The sequence below is a fragment of the Lathamus discolor genome, chromosome Z (assembly GCF_037157495.1).
Source record: "Lathamus discolor isolate bLatDis1 chromosome Z, bLatDis1.hap1, whole genome shotgun sequence".
Taxonomy (NCBI): Eukaryota; Metazoa; Chordata; class Aves; order Psittaciformes; family Psittacidae; genus Lathamus; species Lathamus discolor.
In genome coordinates, this window is record NC_088909.1 from 39,237,189 (window position 1) to 39,259,087 (window position 21,899).

Consider the following 21,899-nt stretch of genomic DNA (forward strand, 5'->3'; position numbering starts at 1 on the left):
ATCTTTTCTGATATGTAATATATCAAAATTACCTTAATTACGCCAATATTTAGCACTTCTATGAAGCATACTCTTTGCCTAGCCTTATTACCAGTTTGAATGAATTATAATCTAGATACTTACTGTAACTCTGTAACCTTTTCAGAGTATGTAAATTTAATATAAAGTTTAAGGAAGACCTAATGTCTAAGCAGGAAAAAAAAAAGGCCTTCTATCAATGCAATATAAGATTGTATTTGCATTACAAGCACCACCTTGTTAAATAAAGTACGAACTGCAATAGAATTTACTTTGCATTACTGAACGCTAGTCTCTCATGGATCTGATGAAACAGTAACTTTTACTATTCATTTTTAAATGAAATTTACTAAATAAATATTTCATATTTATTCTTAATCAAGAGCTGTTAAGCTGTTTTTCTCTAGTACGGTCTCATTTAGAGAGTACTGCATTACTGGATGTTTGTGGTCGTAGAGCTACTTGCACAATGTTGCCTTACTTGTGTGTAAAAGATTGTGTCTACGCAAAACAAGCATCCCCAAAAAAATTCCCTACCACCACAAAGGGCAGAAAGAAATAGACTAATTATATATTTCTTTAAATTTCAAAATACATCTAATAAAAATACATCTAATCTAACCATTTAATAACAGAAAGTCTTTGTAAGTTTTATTATTGAATCATTTTTACATACACAACCTGACAGCAGGTAACAAAGACTGTCTTTAAGTATAAGCTGCTAAAATACAATTATAGTATCTGTAGTAAACTGTAACTCATAAGACTATTTCCCATTATTCCTATGATTGTGCCAAGCTCTTCCACGTCCAAAAATGTTAGTCTGCACTACTAAGACCAGAAGGCTGATTGTGAGAGTTGATCTAAGCTTGATCTGGCAGAACAGTAAGAGATTAAAAAAAAAAAAAAAAAAAAGTCGTTATTGCTCCCTAAAGCTGCAGAACATAGCAAATTCATTTCATATTGTCCACCCATATACACCTGATCTTAACTAAGTCAGACAGAGGTGGCTGCAGCAGTGAGCACAACCAATATGAGGAAGCGGGGCTGCTTGCTGCAGGCCCATACTGTGCGGGGGCCTCAAGCTTCCCCTCCAACTCATGAAGAAAAGAAGGAGGCCATAAACCCGGGAAACTGGGAATTGGTGACAAAGAAAAATAACAAAAGAAGGAGGAAAAAGACAATTAAAAGCAAGGGGCTTCCTCCTAAAACTGTTGTCCCCACGCAGAACCGCTTTGCTGTCCTGCAGGAGGCTAACGAGGAAACGTACTTGCACCACAAACAGCCGGATTATGCACGGGTAAAGATCTCTACTGGCGCTACAAAGAAAAAGCGGCCGGCTGTAGTAATAGGGGACTCTACTTTGAAAGGGACGGAAGCATTCGTCTGTCGGCCTGACCCCGTCTCAAGGGAGGTGTGCTGCCTACCAGGAGGACAGATCACGGCTGTTACAGAGAGGCTGACTGCTCTAGTAAGTTCCACAGACTATTTCCCACTCTTAGTGATCCATGTGGGTGCTAGGGATATAGGTAGTAGTAGAGTGGGGACCATAAAGAAAGACTACAGAGCCCTGGGAGAGGTGGTTAAGGGCTCTGGAGCTCAGATAGTCTTTTCGTCAATTCTCTAGGACACAGGGGAGGACCAAACAAAAGCTAGGAGGTTTAGCCAGGTTAATAAATGGTTAAAAGTGTGGTGTCATAGTCAGGGGTTTGGGTGTCTTGAACATAAGACTGAAGTTAGTAGGCCAGATCTACTGGGGGCTGGTGGAGCTGCTGTGGTAAAGAAGGGGAAGAACAGTTTTGGTAGGAGGCTTGCCAGACTGGTCAAGGAGGCTTTAAACTAGATGTGTTGGGGGAGGGGGGCATTATTCCATCACAACACACCCAGTCAGTTGCCAGCACCTATAATAAATGCTCGGAACAATGTAGATATATTCCAGCTGCTCCAGCCAACGAGCCGTCTTCATTTGGAGCTCGTCTCAGATGCCTCTATACAAACGCCCGTAGCATGGGGAACAAACAAGAGGAATTAGAGATGTGTGCACATCTATGGGGTATGATATAATAGGCATCACAGAAACATGGTGGGATGGCTCCTATGACTGGAGTGTTGGAATGGAAGGTTACAGGCTCTTTAGAAAAGACAGGCCCAGCAGGCGGGGAGGGGGAGTTGCCCTTTATGACAGGGATAGGCTGGAGAGTATGGAACTCTGTCTCGGGGCAGGTGAGCAGTTAACAAAGAGTTTGTGGGTCAGGGTTAAAGGGAAAACAGCCGTGGGAGACATTACTGTGGGAATCTGTTACAGGCTGCCTGATCAAGGAGAACCTGTGGATGAAGCACTCTACAGACAGATAGGAAAAGCCTCACGCTCGCAGGCCCTTGTTCTCATGGGGGATTTCAACCACCCTGACATCTGTTGGAACGATGGCACTGCGCGGCACAAGCAATCCAGGAGGTTCCTCGATTGTGTGGAAGACAACTTCCTTCTGCAAGTAACAGAGGAGCCGACAAGGAGAGGTGCCATGCTTGACCTTGTGCTCACCAACAGGGAAGGGCTTGTTGAGAATGTGGTACTCCAGGGCAGCCTTGGATGCAGAGATCACGAGATGGTAGAATTTGAGATCCTCAGGACAGTGAGAAGAGCGTGTAGCAAGCTCACTGCCCTGGACTTCAAAAGAGCAGACTTTGGCCTCTTCAGGAGCCTGCTTAGTAAGGTTCCATGGGATATAGCCCTGGAGGGCAGGGGGGCCCAAGACTCTTGGTTGTTATTCAAGGATCACCTGCTACAAGCTCAGGAGTGCTGCATCCCAACTAGAAGGAAGTGCAGCAGGAGGACCAGGAGACCTCCTTGGATGGAGAAGGAGCTGCTGATGAGGAAACTTAGAAGGAAAAAAGAGGCTTATAGAAGGTGGAAGCAAGGCCAGGTGGTCTGGGAAGAATACAGGGATGTTGTCCGGGAAGCTAGGGACCAGGTTAGGAAGGCTAAGGCCCAGTTAGAATTAAACTTGGCTAGGGATGCTAAGGATAACAGGAAGGGATTCTATAGGTATGCAGAGAATAAAAGACAAGATTAGGGACAACGTAGACCCCCTGAGGAAGCTCTCGGGAGAACTGGCTACACAGGATTTGGAGAAGGCTGAGGTTCTGAATGACTTCTTTGCCTTGGTCTTCACTGGCAAAGGCTCTGACCGCACCACCCGAGTCTTGGAAGGCAGACGCAGGGACTGTGAGAATGAAGACCTTGGGCCCACTGTAGGAGAGGATCTGGTTTGAGACTGTCTAAAGAACCTGAACGTACACAAGTGCATGGGACCTGATGAAATCCATCTGCGGGTCCTGAAGGAGCTGGCGAATGAAGTTGCTAAGCCACTGACCTTCATATTTGAAAAATCATGGCAGTCAGGTGAAGTTCCCGACGACTGGAAAAAGGGAAATATAACCCCCATTTTCAAGAAGGGGAAAATGGAAGACCCGGGGAATTACAGACCAGTCAGTCTCACCTCTGTGCCTGGTAAAATCTTGGAGCAAATTCTCCTGGATGGCATGCTAAGGCACACGAAAAACAACAAGGTGCTTGGTGACAGCCAGCATGGCTTCACTAAGGGGAAATCCTGCCTGACCAATTTGGTGGCCTTCTGTGATGGGGCTACAGAACTGATAGGCAGGAGTAGAGCAGTTGATGTCGTCTACCTGGACTTGTGCAAAGCATTCATCCCTGGCCCTCATGTCATCCTTGTCTCTAAATTGGAGAGATATCAATTTGATGGATGGACCGACCACTCGGTGGATAAAGAACTGGCTGGATGGTTGTGGTCAATGGCTCAGTGTCGAGCTGGAGACCAGTAACGAGTGGTGTCCCTCAGCGATCGGTGTTGGGACCAGTCTTGTTTAACATCTTTGTCGCCGACATGGACAGTGGGATTGAGTGCGCCCTCAGCAAGTTTGACGATGACACCAAGCTGTGTGGTCCGGTTGATACGCTGGAGGGAAGGAATGCCGTCCAGAGGGACCTTGACACACTTGTGAGGTGGGCTGATGCCAACCTTATGAAGTTCAACCATGACAAGTGCAAGGTCCTACACCTGGGTCGGAGCAATCCCAGGCACAGCTACAGATTGGGCAAAGAAGAGATTCAGAGCAGCCATGTGAAGAAGGACTTGGGGGTGCTGGTCAATGAGAAAATGAACTTGAGCCAGCAGTGTGCGCTCGCAGCCCAGAAAGCCAACCGAATCCTGGGCTGCATCAAAAGAAGCGTGACCAGCAGGTCGAAGGAGGTGATCCTGCCTCTCTACTCTGCCCTTCTGAGACCTCACTTGGAGTATTGTGTGCAGTTCTGGTGTCCTCAACATAAAAAGGACATGGAACTGCTGGAACAAGTCCAGAGGAGGGCCACGAGGATGATCAGGGGACTGGAGCACCTCCCGTATGAAGACAGGCTGAGAAAGTTGGGGCTGTTCAGCCTGGAGAAGAGAAGGCTGTGTGGGGACCTCATAGCAGCCTTCCAGTACCTGAAGGGGGCCTATAGGGATGCTGGGGAGGGACTCTTCATTAGGGACTGTAGTGACAGGACAAGGGGTAACGGGTTAAAACTTAAACAGCGGAAGTTCAGATTGGATATAAGGAGGAAATTCTTTCCTGTTAGGGTGGTGAGGCACTGGAATGGGTTGCCCAGGGAGATTGTGAGTGCTCCATCCCCGGCAGTGTTCAAGGCCAGGTTGGATGAAGCCTTGTGTGGGATGGTTTAGTGTGAGGTGTCCCTGCCCATGGCAGGGGGGCTGGAACTAGATGATCTTGAGGTCCTTTCCAACCGTAACTATTCTATGATTCTATGAATATGGAGATGGTATGCAGGTAACAGGCATACCATACAGGAAACAGCATTGCTGGAAGTGGTACTGTTCATTATGCCTGAATATGTTCCTGATACAACTCTTCCCACAAACAATTAGCAAGTGAAAAAGAGAAGGAACACATCAATAAAGGGTCATGTTGTTTATCATACTAGAATCGACCAGAAAGGCAAAATGACTACTAGCCAATCACAAGGAGTTTCACTTAATACTTGTATCCACACAGTTGCTGTACTTTTTCATGCTTGCTCATTACCTTGTCTCCTATCACTTAAGAGTAACCACAGTATACAAAGCCCTTACAAAGTGTTCCCTACAATAGTACCCACAGGAGATACTAAACCTTCCCAAGGAGCACAGAATGTACCTAAACCAGAGCATTTGCAATTTTAACAGTATCCCCCTATCATTTGTTGAAGTTGATGCCAACAACTATAGCAGCTACAAGCTCCAGATTTTGTCCTGTCACCCACAGTGTTTTAACTATGCAAAAACGGTGCAAACTGCAATCTGGCAGATCCAGTTCTACTCATTAAATTACCCAGGTTTTACTGTACACAAATCTTGGAAACATGGGACAATGAAAGAATGTGCAATTAACAGACATTACTTAAGTTTATCTTTACTCAGCAGCACCAAGTGCCTGTAATAGAGCAAGTCTGCTGTAATTCCAAGAAAGGTAAGATTTATATATCCAAGTAAATGTGTTAGGCACTGATGAGCAGCATAAAATTGACATAATGGTTCTTCAGGGCTATAAACATGTTTTCTTTCGTAGTTTAATTGACAGTGACTAGATTGACCTTTTCTCTGTAATTGTAACTACAGTAGAGCAATTAGACAAATCATCACCACTATCATTTTCCACACATATTAACTAAAAAGCAAAAGTATGGGCTTCTCAATCACCTTTTCATGCTGGTATTACAGCAGAACAGCATTTTACATTTACATTCATGAAGGCTGGAATGAAAAAAATTGTCTTAAATCACATACAATAATGAAAAGTGACAAATATGTAAGAAATACTCAACATCTGATCTCCCAAATACTGTCTTCAATGAACATTTGTGTCCTTCACTATTACCATAACAAAAGATTCTTTTTTTGACAATTCACACTTTCACTTATCCTTTGACTCACAATGAGCCCCTGTTTACTAAGTAGTAAAATGAGTATCTAGTTTTATATAGACACAATCTAAACCACCTATATACGTCAAAAAGGACTAGCGATTCCTCACAGTCGAATTTTACATTGAACAATTCAGTATTAGAATCGTGTCCTCATTTTTCATTACTCCTTGCTCTCCTCTGCAGGTACTGTGTGATGCCAAAGGTGAGATGACAAAAAAATAATATATTCCGATCTTTCTGCTACGCATTGATCAAAATACCCATGATTGCTAATGGCAAATTACATAATATCCTATTTTAGGAAGGGATTACTTCTCAAGGTAGATGTGGACAGCTACTAGAAATGTAAATGTGGAAAAACAGTGATATTAATTTCTTACAGAATCTGTGTTATTAGGATTTTAATCCTGTTTTAAAAAATGATGTTATGATGAGCTTGGAAAACCATAAAAATTTTCTAAGACTGAGAACAAGTACATGAAACAGATTTAATGATAAAATATTATTATATTATTAATCTAATATTTTAGAATACTATTTGATCTTGATGCATGATTTTTAAAAGTCTTGACATCAGTACATCACTATAATACAAGTACATCACCAGTAAAACTTCTCCTTCTATGTTCAATCACACACTCTTTATGAAAAGTTCTGTAGAAAAAAAATCACTTTGAAGTTCCTGAACAAATTCTGCGTAACATGCATGTATATACAGACTTAAGTATACGGATGTTATACATCATTTAATATTTCAGTGCAAAAAAGTATCTTGAAATTTCAGGAAACGTTAATATATTACACTAGATGATGGAATCTTTATGGTAAAAATTGTAGGACATCACTTACGTAGTGTGAGTAAAAATAACAAGTTTAAATCACATGCAAGTCTCACATTCTGACAATATTTTGTAAGAGTAATTAACATTCTATGTATTTGCTGAATTTCTGCTTCCAAAAGCAGAGGGAATTTTGTGCAACTCTTGTCTGTAAACATTTAGAAGTGCATTGCTATTCAAATGATGCTTTTTAACTTGAATATAGCTGGATTACTTATCTAAACTATACCACCATTTTTTAACCACCACTGTTAAACGCAGCACTGCTGCTTATCCAAAGTACATAAAAAATTTAACTATTTGCTTTTCCTGTAGCTCTTTTAGGGTGCAAATGAACAATATATATGAATCTTCATACAACAGTATGACATCATAACAGAAGTCACTTTGATATGTCTGTTTAATACCAATATTTTCAAGCCATTTCCTGAAAAAGATTAATTGTGATAGGCAATAGGCAGTATACAAAGTGTGCATGCTTGTAAGGCTCTCTCTCCTGATAAAATGGCTAACATAATCTGCAGTCTCAGAAGGAGAAGCTTTACTTTGCAACACTTTTATTTTACCCTTTGAACACTCAAAGTATGCAAAAAGAAGCTGGAAAAAGAAATGTGACAAAATAATTTTCTGAAATTAAATTGAAGATCCAGTGATAAATGTATTTTAGCTGCAAGGTCATTTTTTGAGTCCTTGTCATATATGTATTGGAATATCTACTGAAACAATTACTTCAAAATCATCACCTAAACCACCAGTGGACTACAGTACAACATTAGTTTTATTCATCCACTGTCAAACTGTAGCATGCAGGGTCTGGAATTCCAGCTTATGGTTGCAAGGACAAATTTACTAAGACATAGAGGCACAGCAGTCTGCCTTCTCATTGTTCACACGCTAGGTAGGGCAGAGGGCTGTAGCATCATCTTGCCAACATGAAGACTGGGCTGGAGATTGTGTTAAAACACTGCACAAACAGGAGATATGGGCTTGACCCAAAATACTAACGATAAAGAAAATAACAAAGACAAATAAAGGATAATGTCCAAATAAACTGGAAAGGATGGTGAGTGGGACGTGAACTCACAGAAAATTAAGTGAAGCTACGGACAGCATCAGGACAGTTCATGAAGAAGAAGTACCAGAGAGCAAAAATTGCCAACAGACAAAATTAACAGAATAGTATCAGATAATGCCACTGTAAACTATAACATTCAGAGTGGTGGGGGCAGCCAAACAGCCTTAAATCCATCCCAGTCCTTTCCCACATATCAGAGATCCTGTCAGCTGTAGCCTTCAAACTGTCACTGTCTTACGGTCTACCCAGTAAGCCACAGCTACTCTGTGATATCGAGATCACAGGGTACATTTTAACAACATGAAACTATCTCCAAATAACATGGTATAATTTCCAATATAATTCTTGTTTCAAGCATGGTTACTTGTTTGAAAAGGCCTTATTTACTGGGAAAAAGTCCATTGTTCAGCTACATATTGAATAATGCTTTGTAATCATACTAATCATCTCTGTTCCAAAGGACATCTATGCACTAAAAAAAGCCCAAACCAAAATCAGGAACAAACTAAAAAGGTTATACAGTATGTTATGTACACAAGAGGAAAACAATTACAGAAATTTAGGATGAACTCAGGAAACTTAACTGCTAAATTCTGTGTTCATTAGATGTCTAGATGTCTTAACAATCAAATCTGAATTGAAGCCAGTAAAAACTGAATAAACATTAATGTTTTAATGAGCCTGTAAATGAGAGGATAAAGACTAGGGCAAGATCTAGAGAAAAAAAAATAAATATTAACACCTGTTATTATTTCTATCCTATCAGTTCCCATTTTGTCAGCCAATACAAAAACCACTTCAGGAGATTTTTTAAAGTCCATCCTTCACTTACAGCCACTTGCAATGTAAAAGCATGCATAAATATTTTCCAAAAAAGGAAAAATCAATGTGAAAAGAGCAAATTCCTTTCATTTCTAGAAGGTACGTGCTTCATATTTACTGTACGTTACCATACAGTTTTGTGCATTCATTGTATTGTGTTTGGAACAGTCCTGAGGGATACCAACCTATCCATAATTCTTTTAACACACAGACAATAAACCACTATTATATGTTTTGTTATTGGTATGTTAGCAAAAAATGTCCGCAACAGTGAAAATTCAAACCAACTTTTGTACTGCTTTTTATAAATAATCTAGTTTTCACACTGCTCTGCCTTATTTATTTCCTAACACTCAGAGGTATTCAGATTCATAGATACATTAATATGTCACCACTTAGATCAGAACTGATCAGGACACATTTCTGCAAAGTTTATTCAGCAAATATTTGTATTGTCTACAGAGCTACATATACTATGTAGGAAAGATGAATGAAAACAATGTTACAGGCAAAAATAAAATGGTATGTGCTACTGAAAACTTCTGAAATGCTTATTTGAAAAACTTGACCTCAGATTTCAAATACTTTAGCAAATTTTTAACAGCCTGCAGTAGTGTGATAAGATTTTTTTCTCAAAACAAGACATTTTACTTGGAAAATGAGATCTGTCAAGCATAGTGACAAAATATATTTTGGTATATTAACCATAACCAAAATAACCACATTTTTTTAGGTGAGAATGACACAAGAATCTCCGCATAGTTCGAACTTTTATCTTTTTGCTAATAGCACATGTTTAAAACTATTGTTTAGCACTACAGGTAAAGAGGGAATACACAAGAGGTTATTCTGATGAGTTGTCTACAGGATACTTTTGTATTACACTCACTCTCTGAATTCATGTAGACTGCAATTCACTAAGCTGCAGAAACTATCATTAAATGATTTGTAAAAATTAACTGATACAGCAAACGGCATCTATCTAGCCTTGGTTTCCAAGCAATGTTTGGAAAAGTAAAATATTACTAGTAAAGCCAGGTTTTAGTTGTATTTGAATTCTCTTTTCTTTTGAATTTTAAATGCTAATTAAAAAAAAAAAAAACCACACATTTTACCCTGGAAGTTTACAGAGTGCTAAAATGAATTGGTTTTTTTTTGTTTCAATAATGAATTGAGGGCTGAAGGTAACCTGAAATTTCTAAGGTACTACTGCTATTCTGCAAAACCAGGAATGTCCATTACAGTCAACTCCAAGCTATAAAAAATACTCTCAATTCTGTCTACTGCCATCAACAATACAACCAGAAATACACAGAAAAACAATCCAAATGGAGATCACTAAGCACAACTATGTTGTAAAGAATGTTTGTGTTTGGTTGTCCCAGGGGCATCTAATACTATTTTAAATTCCTGACACAGTCTCCTGGGCCAGAAGACTACTAATGGAAGAAAACCTTTGAAAGCATGTTTTAATTTTCCCCTGCTGGCATACTAAAGGATGGCACAAACTTTTTAAACCAAATTCAGCTGGCCAATATTTAATTGATGTCTGAAAGTAAAAACGGGACTACAGTTTGCATTATAGATTAGACAAATGCTTTCTTTAAAGCCTAAATGATCGATTACATTTTTGTTCTATAAACTCAAAGTTTTAAACATTCTTAGAACCCAGAAATTGAATTTACATATGTTTCTATGAGAAGAGTCAATGACTAGCTTCACACTATTACGAACTATTTTTAGGGAGTGGGGTCATATATCAGTAAACACAAATAATACACTATTAATAATCTGATTTTTTAACCAAACTATTTAACAATTTTAGTTTTTCTGCAGTTTTTGAAATACAAGAGTAACAAAATATCTATCAAATCTATCTCTATCAGGTACCTTATGAAAGGCATTCTCTCCATATAGCCTACATATGGCAAAATATAAAGGATCACTTTTAAAAAAATCACACTCACTGCATAGAGTTCTATAGAAAAGTACTGAAAACTGTCAGTGAAAAGAAATATATATATTGTAAACAACAGAGCTATAAAATCTGAAGGTGAGACCTTCTGCTTTATGTACTTTATTCACAGTAGGAAACTATTTTCAGCACCTGGAAAGACTGCATGTATATTTCAACGCCATTTGATGGACCTTGCTTAGTAGCATTTGTTACACTGATCAGCCTAACAAGCTTATTGTTGTGCCTTGTTGATGGATAGCTGCCGAGATCAGGATGGAAAAGCAACTTCTACCATAGGATGATATCTAGACTTTGCAAGTAAACTTTCCCTGAAAAAATTCCGGTAAGGAAGTGCGTATTTAAACTGTGCTTTTAATTGTGTATTATAAAAGCAGGTATCTTCTCAGTCACAGAAAATACAAAATTAAGTTAGTTAGATCTTAGGTTATTTATAAACATGCTGAAAACGTCTGAATCCATGCATTTTGTATTATATAACAGGAGTAAAACTAAGAACTATAAAAGGCCTTCCATCTCCTGTTTGTATTGTGAAAATCAGATTTATTTCAGTATTCTTCCAAACCAGCATGCCCTTTTTCTGATAAATCCACCGGGCATCACCTAAAAACTTGGTGGTTCTTTGCACCCTCCCTGCAGGTATTTATCTACATTGATGATAACCCCCTAAGCCTTCTCTTCTCCAGGCTGAACAGTCCTAGCTCTCTCAGCATGTCTTCGCTGCAGAGCTGCTCCAGACTCCTCATCATATTTGTGGCTCTTTGCTGGACTCTCCAGTATGTCCATGTCTCTTTCGTGCTCTGTATCCCAAAACCGGACACAGCACTCGAGGTGTGCCACAATGCCAGCGAACACTCTACAGATTATGAAAATGGTTTCCAGTGAAAAAGGCAGGTTATTTTTAATGAGTGGTCAGATTGGAACTCCGAGGCCTGGAAACACTCTGCTCCTCTGAAAGTTAGCTGTACAACCTGGCTGAGTTGCAGTTCCCTTCTGGCACACATAGGTGAGTATTTATCAGTTTCTTCCTCACTTCAGGAGAATAAAAGCTAGATGCATAGACTGGGGGACATCTCAGTTTACAGTTCCGATAATCACTAGATCATTATCACATGTATGCAGAGAAGTTAATGAAACTCCAATCCAAACATAAGTCACTGTTCACCTTTTTTTCCTTTGTGTAACTCGTTCATTGCCTATATCCTACAGGCACGACCATGATCACCACTTTCCGTTTAAGCTACTGCTTACTTTCCTTATTACATTATTACTGCTAATCCCAGAACTACGTAGTCATGCATCCTGCCAACTCAGCTTCGATTTCATTACTATCTTCCTCTTCAAGCTTACTACAGCTTCTCAAAAGTACATTAATTTTTCATCTCCTTTGCAAGCCAGTACTTACTGGTTAATCATGAATTTCAAAAGCACAAAATGAACCACATTTAACATCACAGAAAATTCAGCATATACCAGCCACCTTTGATTTTAACAAGAGAAAAGGCAGGAATCATTGAGTTAACCTGATCAAGATTGAAAGCAATTAGCATATACCCTTTGACACATTTCCTGTTTTATGATGGCATGATCCCACCAATAACACAGGTCTTAAGCCCACATCAAGATTAAAAAAAAACAAAAAAAAAAAAAAAAAAAAAAACAAAACACCAAAGTTGCTGCATTATTTTCAATTTCAGCTTATAACCCATGCAGCAAGGAATAGCCTAAAGCAAATTTAGAACATGGTTATATGCCTTTCAAATACTATTTATAATGGGTATACTGATAGACTCTAAGCAACATAGTCAGTGCAGTAAACCACTGAGACAGCCACCCCTTCTTCTCTTTTTTGACTCCAAGTACTGTGTCTATTCTGACTGCATGGTGAATTACAGGTTGTAACCTTAGAATGCACCGTAACTGCAGTTAAGGATTACACCTTCTATTCTAAACTCTAATAGGCTGGAATTTTTACTTTTCTGTACTACTTCAAATTATAAGACTGCAAATATTTTACCTGTACAGAAATGATATATATACAAAACCTTTCTATTTTCTTGATGCACTAAGGACTCAGATTTATACCACACTATCGTTTCCATGCCTTCAGGGAACATTACACTTTCTTAATTTCTGTAAGGAATGTCAGACAGAAAATAGTCAAGCCACATTTGTGTCAAGTCTGCCATTTTTAATTATTAGCAATCAATTCTAAGAAATTTCTCCTTTAGCTTGACAAGCGCACACCTATCTTCCAATTTATTTTTTTTACGCCAAAACTCATAAAATTGTTTAGGCTGATGCTAGTCCCTTGCACTAAATTAATAATTAATCACAGGAGATATTTATCATCTCAATTTTTTTTTATATGAGAATTGTCAGACTTAATCACCCTCCTCATATTTTCACAATTTAGAGAGCTTCATTTATCGTACATTTCAGCAGTGTGACAACAGTGGACTGTTTTTCCCACTTGTCAAGTACGCAAAAAAAGATAAGAGTGGCAAATCACAACAATAAGCTGGAAGCTTTACTCTTTACAGTAACATTGATTTCAACCAGAAAATCATTCCTAAAAACTATTTACTTTAATACCATCATAGAAATAGACACAGCAGGCTAAAACATTAATAAAAGGACAGTTACACTGCATTATAGAAAATACATTCTAATTTTTACCATTGGTTAAACTTTGCAGACACTATGAGAATGATCTGGTCCAATCAATTGTTAGCAAAAAATAATTTCTTCTATAACAATGCCAATGAAACTGTTCTCAGAAGCGTTTAGAAAGCAGGTTCAGGGCTTATAAATGGAAGCCGAAAGGGCTACTAACTCTGCCAAGGATAATGATTTGGGGGATGTATGGAACCATACCCCGTATTTTTTTTCAAACCATTTGCAGACTAGACTGTGAAGTAACATAATATTTAAAACAAAGTTACACAGAATGGCAAAAATGTGTGGCCACAGCTAGATTCCACAAGAAAAACATCTCACATTTTTGGGCATCTATGATGTCATTCTCACACAGTATTGTGCAATAGGAGGAATGATGAACACCTGTTTTGATAATCACAGTAAGAATCATGCAACTTCACATTTGAAGGATAAAACCTGATCCGCAGAAACCTGTTCTTAGCTATGAAATGAAAACCACTGCACTGAGTGCAGATGCCAATGTGCTGGCGGGGGGGTCTGCAGGGTGGTTGGGGCTGCCCTGTTTGGACATAGCTGAGCTCCTCAGGGAAAGCATCTTTTAAAATGGCAAAATCATTCTAAACCAAACCACACCAAACACGAAGAGGGGAAGGGAATACAAAGAGCATGTGAAACAGCAGTACAGAGACCATGGTCAGGGAAGGTGGAGGTGAAGGCACTTCGTTGCACTGGAGCAGATACCTACTCTTGAGTGGAGGAGCCCTTTCCAGAGTAGACATGTACTCCTAAAGGAGCTGTGAAGCATTCTGAGCCCACACCAGAGCAGAGGCAACTGTGAGGGGAAAGGAGCAGCAGAGAGGAATCATGGTATACTGACTGTAACACCCCAGCATGTAGTTCCACCCACAGGAGACAGTTTTCATGACCTTCTCTAATGTGAGTCATTCTCACAGGCTTCAGCTCTTCAAGAATTCCTCCAGCATGGGTCCTTTCCACAGGGTACAATCTCTTAGGAACAGTCTGCTCCAGTGTGGGTTTCCCACATGGTCACAAGTCCCGCTAGAATATGTGCCCCGGCATGGGCTCCTCTCCATGGGCTGCAGTTCCTGCCAGGAGCCTGCTCCTGCATGGGCTTTCCATGGGGGTCACGGAATACCCTGCTGCTCCAGTGTGGGGTCTTCCATGGGCTGCAGATGGAATGTTGTCCACCATGGACCTCCCTGGGCAGCAGGGGCACAGCTGCCTCACCATGGGCTACACCACAGCCGCAGGGGAATCTGCTCTGGTGCTTGGAGCATCTCCACCCTTCCTGCACTGACCTGGGTGTCTGTTATCTCTCACGTATTATCACTCCTCTCCTGGATTCTCTTAACAGAAGTTTTTACCTTTCTTAAATATGTTAGCACATCAGTGATTCCCTCAGCTTTGGCCAGTGGTGGGGCCGTTTTGGAGCCAGCTGGAACTGGCTCTATGTGACAAGGTGGAAGCTTTGGGCATCTTCTCACAGAAGCCACTCCTGCAAAACATTGCCGTATAAATTCAGTACCAGAGCCCAAGCTGGAGTAAAGAAGTGTGAGGATGGAGTGACAAAGGTGAAGTCTTATGAACTCACCACAACCCTTGCTCCCCACTGCCCTGTGCTGCTTCAGGGGGAGGAATTAAACTAGTTGGGAATGAAGGATTAAAGCTGAAACTGGACAAAGGGGAGGGGGAGGGAAGGTGGTTTGGTTTTGCCCTTTTTTCCCCACTGACTATTCTACTATATTTTTAATTGGTAATAAATTAATCTTCCCTAAGTCAAGTCTGGTTGGCCCATGACAGTAACTGGTGAGTGACCTCCCTGTCTTTATATGAGCCTATGGTGTTTTCCATCTTATTTTCTCCTCCTGTCCTCCTGGGTGAGGGGACTGACAGAGCAGCTGGATGGGCATCAGGCAGCTAGCCAACATTCACCTACCACTCTGGACTAATCACAAAGGATTATTTTTTCGTAATCACTTAAAAAGAAAAAAGACCCAGAATTTTAAGGAGATCATTTACCAAAGCATGCTGATTATCTCTGTACAAGTTCTATGCTTTATTTTGAAATGTAAAAGCCAGCCTTGAATCATTTTACAAAACACATCAGCATGGTGATGCAATTTTTTTTATAAATTTAATTAAAAACTGATACTAAAAAGCGTAATTTTAAAAGTATAATTTGTGTTACATTATATAGCTTTTTATGGAGTTCAAGTTTCTAAGGTAGCTGACTAACTAGCTGATAAATATGCAGAGAACTCAAAGGAGATCACCTTTCAGATAACACTGAAAAGATGAAATTAAATTAGAATTAAGAAATGCTAGCATTCACCTGGAACAATAAATAACAAATACTATATGAAAGTACAGTTACTTTTCTGGAAGGCTCTACTATATCCCCAAGTACAGTTTATACAAAATGACAGAAGTAAGAACCACTGCTCCTGAAGCACACTTCCACCTCAGTCAGATCAAAGGTGATAAACACAAAGATGCTGTATTAGCATTTGTAGTCGCCATACATAAAACAAACACCTGCCTCTGCAAAATTAAAGAAGCATGGTGACAGCTCTATATATATTTTTGGAAGTTATTTTATTAAAATAATTTTCACACTTAAAATGCAGAGACTTATAATTCCAGGAAGAGAAGATTAATTTGATTATCTTTCTTGAAAATGATTTTAGCATTCATTAATCTTGCATGTTATAAAAAATATACTGTAAGAGCTGACCTACTATTTTGATGCTCATGTCTGCTGGTGAAATGTTGGGGCATTGACATGCAGCAGCTCTGAGACTAAACACAATGATCTTATCACCCACTGAGACCATCTTGAGCCCTGTATCCTCTACCCAAAACACTTCCAGACCTTAGCAGATGCTCCCAAGGCTGGTTACATGGGTTCATGTGAACTCATGGCAGTCAGTCAACACACATCATTTAAATACGTTTCTAACTTATGGAAGGCCACATTAACTATTTACTCTGCTAATTAATAATGCAGAACTCCCTATATCCTCTATGACTACAAGTATGACGCCCAGTCCTGAGAAAATGCTGCATTAGTGACCCAGCAGAACAAAGCAGATGAGCCTCTACAAAGCAGAAAATGTTCCTTTCTTCTGACTGTGATGCTGTACAAACATTTTGGCTTCCAGGCTTATGGTCTGGCCTCCAACCATCTACCACATTTCCTTTGAATTTCTTACATACTTTGACTTCCTGACCCTCGTTGAAATCTGTATTTCCAAGTTCCTCCACCTTAGGCTTCTCACTAACAAGTCTTTATCACTACAGTATGGGGAGACTGTCTTATTACAGCATTTACTATGGATTATTCACCGTGATATTTCATTAAAGCACTGTACAGAAGGCCAGTATTGTAAAAGTAGTATAATTAGAATAAAACCAGACTTCCCATCTCTGCTGAAAGATCAGGGAGGTGTACAGAATGCTTATCTTACCCACATCACTGATCAAAACTCTGATGGCAGTTAGTGATAACTACTACAAGTTCACCAACCAACATTACTTGCTGTTTTACTGTGCCATGCAGATACCGCATTATCTGCCTCCAAGTCACAACCATAGCTTACTCTCAACAACCTCCAAATGTTCTGCAAATCTCCAAAATAAAAAATAAAAAATACCCCAAAATAAAACTCATGTTGCCTTAAGTAATCAATAAATTAATATTTAAACTAACTTAGGTTTTTACCCAAGGTAAGCACCTGAACAATCATGCAAACTTCCAAAGGATCACTGATATCCTCAAAGACAATACACTCATAATACTCTGTTGAACTAGTGTCCACATTGATTAAAGCCCAGTGGATGTATCATGGTTGTTTATATACTTTTCAGCAATTCCTAATTCAGCATTTAAGAGGAGCAGAGGAAATAACTTTATTCAGCTAAGACTAGTTTTCAGAGCCTCATCTCACTTTTAAAAAGAGGAAGAATACTTGAATTACCAAATACCTGCCTGTAAGACTTGACAAATGCATCAGTTATTTTCTAAAATCTCTCTTTGTTTGCTTTTATCTAGAGCTAATTTGAATAATTAAACTTAAATTTGTAGTCAAGTTTTACATGTTGTAAAAGTACTGACAGGTATGATCAGAAATAAACACAAAATCAAAAGAACTACAGAGACAAAAGTCAACAATCTAAAAGTCAGATATAACATCAGGTCATCTGTAATGGCGGGAAAAGGTTTCATTTTCTTGTTAAGCTTCACAATTCTAACCATATTCAACATGAAGTTTTACAGTTACATGAATATAATGAAAATGTATACTTTTTATTCCAGTAATTCTAGTAAAGTAATTTCAGACAGAGAGAGATGAGGTAACTAAATGCTTTTATAACCACAGTGAAGTTCAGATAAGGGTCTGACCTAAACCTACAAAACCAAAAAACAGTCTTAAGGCTAAACATAGCTACAGTCAAAGTTCAATGGTACTTCCTATTTAACAAATTTCAATTTTAGTATTTTTAGAACATTACACCTTCACCAAAGTTTAAGCTCATTTGCGCTTTAGAACATCCTTAAAGACTTCAGAAAACTTTGAAAGAGAGTATATTAGAAAGAAATCTGTAACCATAAGGAATAAGTAAAACTGCTGAAATACTCTATTTCTTTTTGTTTAAGGAACAAGCTATAACAAACCAACACACTAAATGTAATTGAAAATGTTCTTTCCTGTATACCCTGAGGTAGTGGCTTTGCTCAATCTTCTCATTTTAAAAGGAAACTTCTGCTTCTTCAATTCTCAATATTTTTCATTTTTTATCTATATAACTACATAGCATCTGTGCGCATTTACTTAATCTTACTTGATAAAAAAGAGGGAATACAGCAGGATAGGAGGCATTCCAGTCAAAAGGAAAAGCCTAAGGTAATACCTACTTATTCTTTCAGCCTCATTCTAGGCAGTCTCTTTGCCAAAAACATGAAGGATTTGTTTATTTCTAAAAAAAGATATTAACTCCACTACTTAACCTATAAGCAGTTTATTTTTCCTTATGTAATCAAAATATGATATAAGTCTGTTTAAATCCTGGCTAACTACTGAAGGAGACATAACTGCAATTGTACATTTCAATCACACACAGTAAAGAGAACATTCTCATGAAATTTACAGGAAACAGATTAGTGCTGCCATCGACTTATAACTAAACCTTTCTCCACTAACAGAAATATTCACTCTATAAAATGTGTTTAGATGGCTTAACCAAAACAAGCAAGAATAAGCATGCAGAAAAAACTTCTTCCTTTCATTTATTTCATCCACCCTCTGAGCCATAAGGAATTATTTTCAACTGGCTTTAGATCCTACAACAAAGTTACCTGTCATTAATGATCCAGTTCAGACAAAGATTGAGGGAATTAAGGTTTTTGCATCTCTTTACTATTTCCATCACGGTTTCATTGTCCAGTTCTGTGATGTGACGCAGATCCAAGCTGGAAAGATTTCTTAGCTATTGAGACAAAAATGAAAGAAAGAAATAATCTGAAATTGTTCACTACATGACTCTTATAAAACCTGTTAACCTTTTTGGAACCACGTATAATATGTGCAAAATAGTCAAGAAAGATAAGAATACTATATTTTTCACAAAAAGAAAATAGATACTAATACAATCCAACTTTAGCAAATTTGTAATTCGGGCACTCAATTACTCTATGACATCAAGACATTCTCACTCATGCACCCAAAACACCTACAAAAGGGACCTAGGCCTTCCTCCTTTTAGCCATATGGAATATAAATACCAAGATAACATACCCACTCTTAAATTATAAGAAAAATATGGCATCAAAAGAACACATCTGTGCTTAGATTCAAATGCACGTGATTAAAGACTCCAGAGTATAAGGCTTTCAAACTAAGTAAATATTAGAAACTCCTTGGAAAATACTGTATTTGTACTGTAGTCTTACCTGCTCAGCCATCAAGACTAACTTGGATATTCTGAACAATTCTGTAGTCACAGAACAATATGATTAAGATTTATGCACTGATTAATCTGATCTATTACTACTGTTAATCATCACGATGTCCTTAAAAAGCAAAAAAACCTGTCTTACTATTTTTATGAGCTATGGATTCAAAGGAGAAAATTTTTACAGATTTCTGTGGTATCCTTAAACAATGGATGAGTTTAGTCATAATAACCTCCAAGTGCTCTTTGCTTTTTAAACTGTCTGAAATAATCTCTGTTATACTCTAAAAAATAATTGCATTAGGTAATACTGAGACCTTAATTAAATTTGCTTTCCCTGTAAGAGAGAAAAAAGTAATCCTATTCAGTGATTTAAGTCATGAAGGACTCGATTAAGTAAAGGCATACAACTGAGATCATATAATCGGTCCACTTCAGTAGTTAATTATTAAGTCAGTGTATTTAACAGAAATTTCTTCTACAGAATTGGTGTTGTGGTGCTTTGTTCCAGAAAATCTTGGAGCACATTCTCCTGGAAGGCATGCTAAGGCACATGAAAAACAAGGTGCTTGGTGACAGCCAGCATGGCTTCACTAAGGGGAAATCCTGCCTGACCAATTTGGTGGCCTTCTATGATGGGGCTACAGAATTGATGGATAAGGGTAAAGCAGTTGATGTCATCGACCTGGACTTGTGCAAAGTGTTTGACACTGTCCCACACCACATCCTTCTCTCTAAATTGGAGAGATATCAATTTGATGGATGGTCCACTTGGTGGATAAAGAACTGGCTGGATGGCCACACACAAAGAGTTGTGGTCAACTGCTCAATGTCCAGCTGGAGACCAGTAACGAGTGGTGTCCCTCAGGGATCGGTGTTGGGACCGGTCTTGTTTAACATCTTTGTCGCCGACATGGACAGTGGGATTGAGTGCGCCCTCAGCAAGTTTGACGATGACACCAAGCTGTGTGGTCCGGTTGATACGCTGGAGGGAAGGGATGCCATCCAGAGGGACCTTGACACACTTGTGAGGTGGGCTGATGCCAACCTTATGAAGTTCAACCATGACAAGTGCAAGGTCCTACACCTAGGTCGGAGCAATCCCAGGCACAGCTACAGACTGGGCAAAGAAGAGATTCAGAGCAGCCCTGCAGAGAAGGACTTGGGGGTGCTGGTCGATGAGAAAATGAACATGAGCCGGCAGTGTGCGCTCGCAGCCCAGAAAGCCAACCGTATCCTGGGCTGCATCAAAAGAAGTGTGACCAACAGGTCGAAGGAGGTGATCCTGCCCCTCTACTCTGCTCTTGTGAGACCTCACCTGGAGCATTGTGTGCAGTTCTGGTGTCCTCAACATAAAAAGGACATGGAACTGCTGGAACAAGTCCAGAGGAGGGCCACGAGGATGATCAGGGGACTGGAGCACCTCCCATATGAAGACAGGCTGAGGAAGTTGGGGCTGTTCAGCCTGGAGAAGAGAAGGCTGCGTGGAGACCTCATAGCAGCCTTCCAGTACCTGAAGGGGGCCTATAGGGATGCTGGGGAGGGACTCTTTGTCAGGGACTGTAGTGACAGGACAAGGGGTAACGGGTTAAAACTTAAACAGCGGAAGTTCAGATTGGATATAAGGAGGAAATTCTTTGCTGTTAGGGTGGTGAGACACTGGAATGGGTTGCCCAGGGAGGTTGTGAGTGCTCCATCCCTGGTGGTGTTCAAGGCCAGGTTGGATGAAGCCTTGTGTGGGATGGTTTAGTGTGAGGTGTCCCTGTCCATGGCAGGGGGGTTGGAACTTGATAATCTTCAGGTCCTTTCCAACCCTAACTATTCTATGATTCTATGATTCTCTGATTCTCGAAACTGAAGCTGAAGATAAACCACTACTGCTTCCAAAAATCCTGCAGAACAAGCATAAAATTAAGGAACCTGACAATTGAGAAACAACTGCAGGGTATGCCTATAGAACAATTATATTCCTATTACTAGGATATTACCACAGGTGTACTATGGAGGTATTTGTTGTAATCCCATTGAACTTCTGATTATCTTATTTGCCTACTAGAGAGAAAAGCACATAATGACTGATATTGCATTGGTAAAATGGACAGATTTTACAAGCTCTGTCTCTCTGCATTTTATAGATACTGCTTTACCAGGAAGTTTAAAGGACTTACCTGCAAAGCACCCAAAAAAAGCTCACAGCCTACCCTTCATATTTTCTGCATTAATTACAAAAAGAAGTGGAAACTTAGAGCAACTTGAATTTTCTTCATCTTCATACAGCTATTCACATTAGATACTTTGTCTTTTATACCATATTGGCAATAACATGGCCAGTGCCTATGACATTGGGAATATACGTACTGGTCAACGCAACAATGAATATGTTCTATGACAGTAAACAAATATTTACCAGAAGACCTCGAAGACAAGTAAAAAATCTTCCCATTTAAAAACAAACAAAACCCCACAAAAACTATAAAAACACACAGAATTTTTAACTAAAATAGGCTTTCTTTAAGGACCACACTCTTCTTATGAGCAAGTGAGATTCTT

General features: G+C 39.2%; 1 protein-coding gene across 1 annotated transcript in view; it reads right to left on the reverse strand.

Moving 5' to 3' along the window:
* The window catches only part of FBXL17 (F-box and leucine rich repeat protein 17), a 310,790-nt gene that overhangs the window by 198,379 nt on the left and 90,512 nt on the right, over positions 1 to 21,899 (reverse strand). The window contains exon 6 of the mRNA XM_065662668.1: positions 18,754 to 18,884. Coding sequence (XP_065518740.1) covers positions 18,754 to 18,884 — 131 coding nt within the window. The remainder of the gene's footprint in view (positions 1 to 18,753; positions 18,885 to 21,899) is intronic.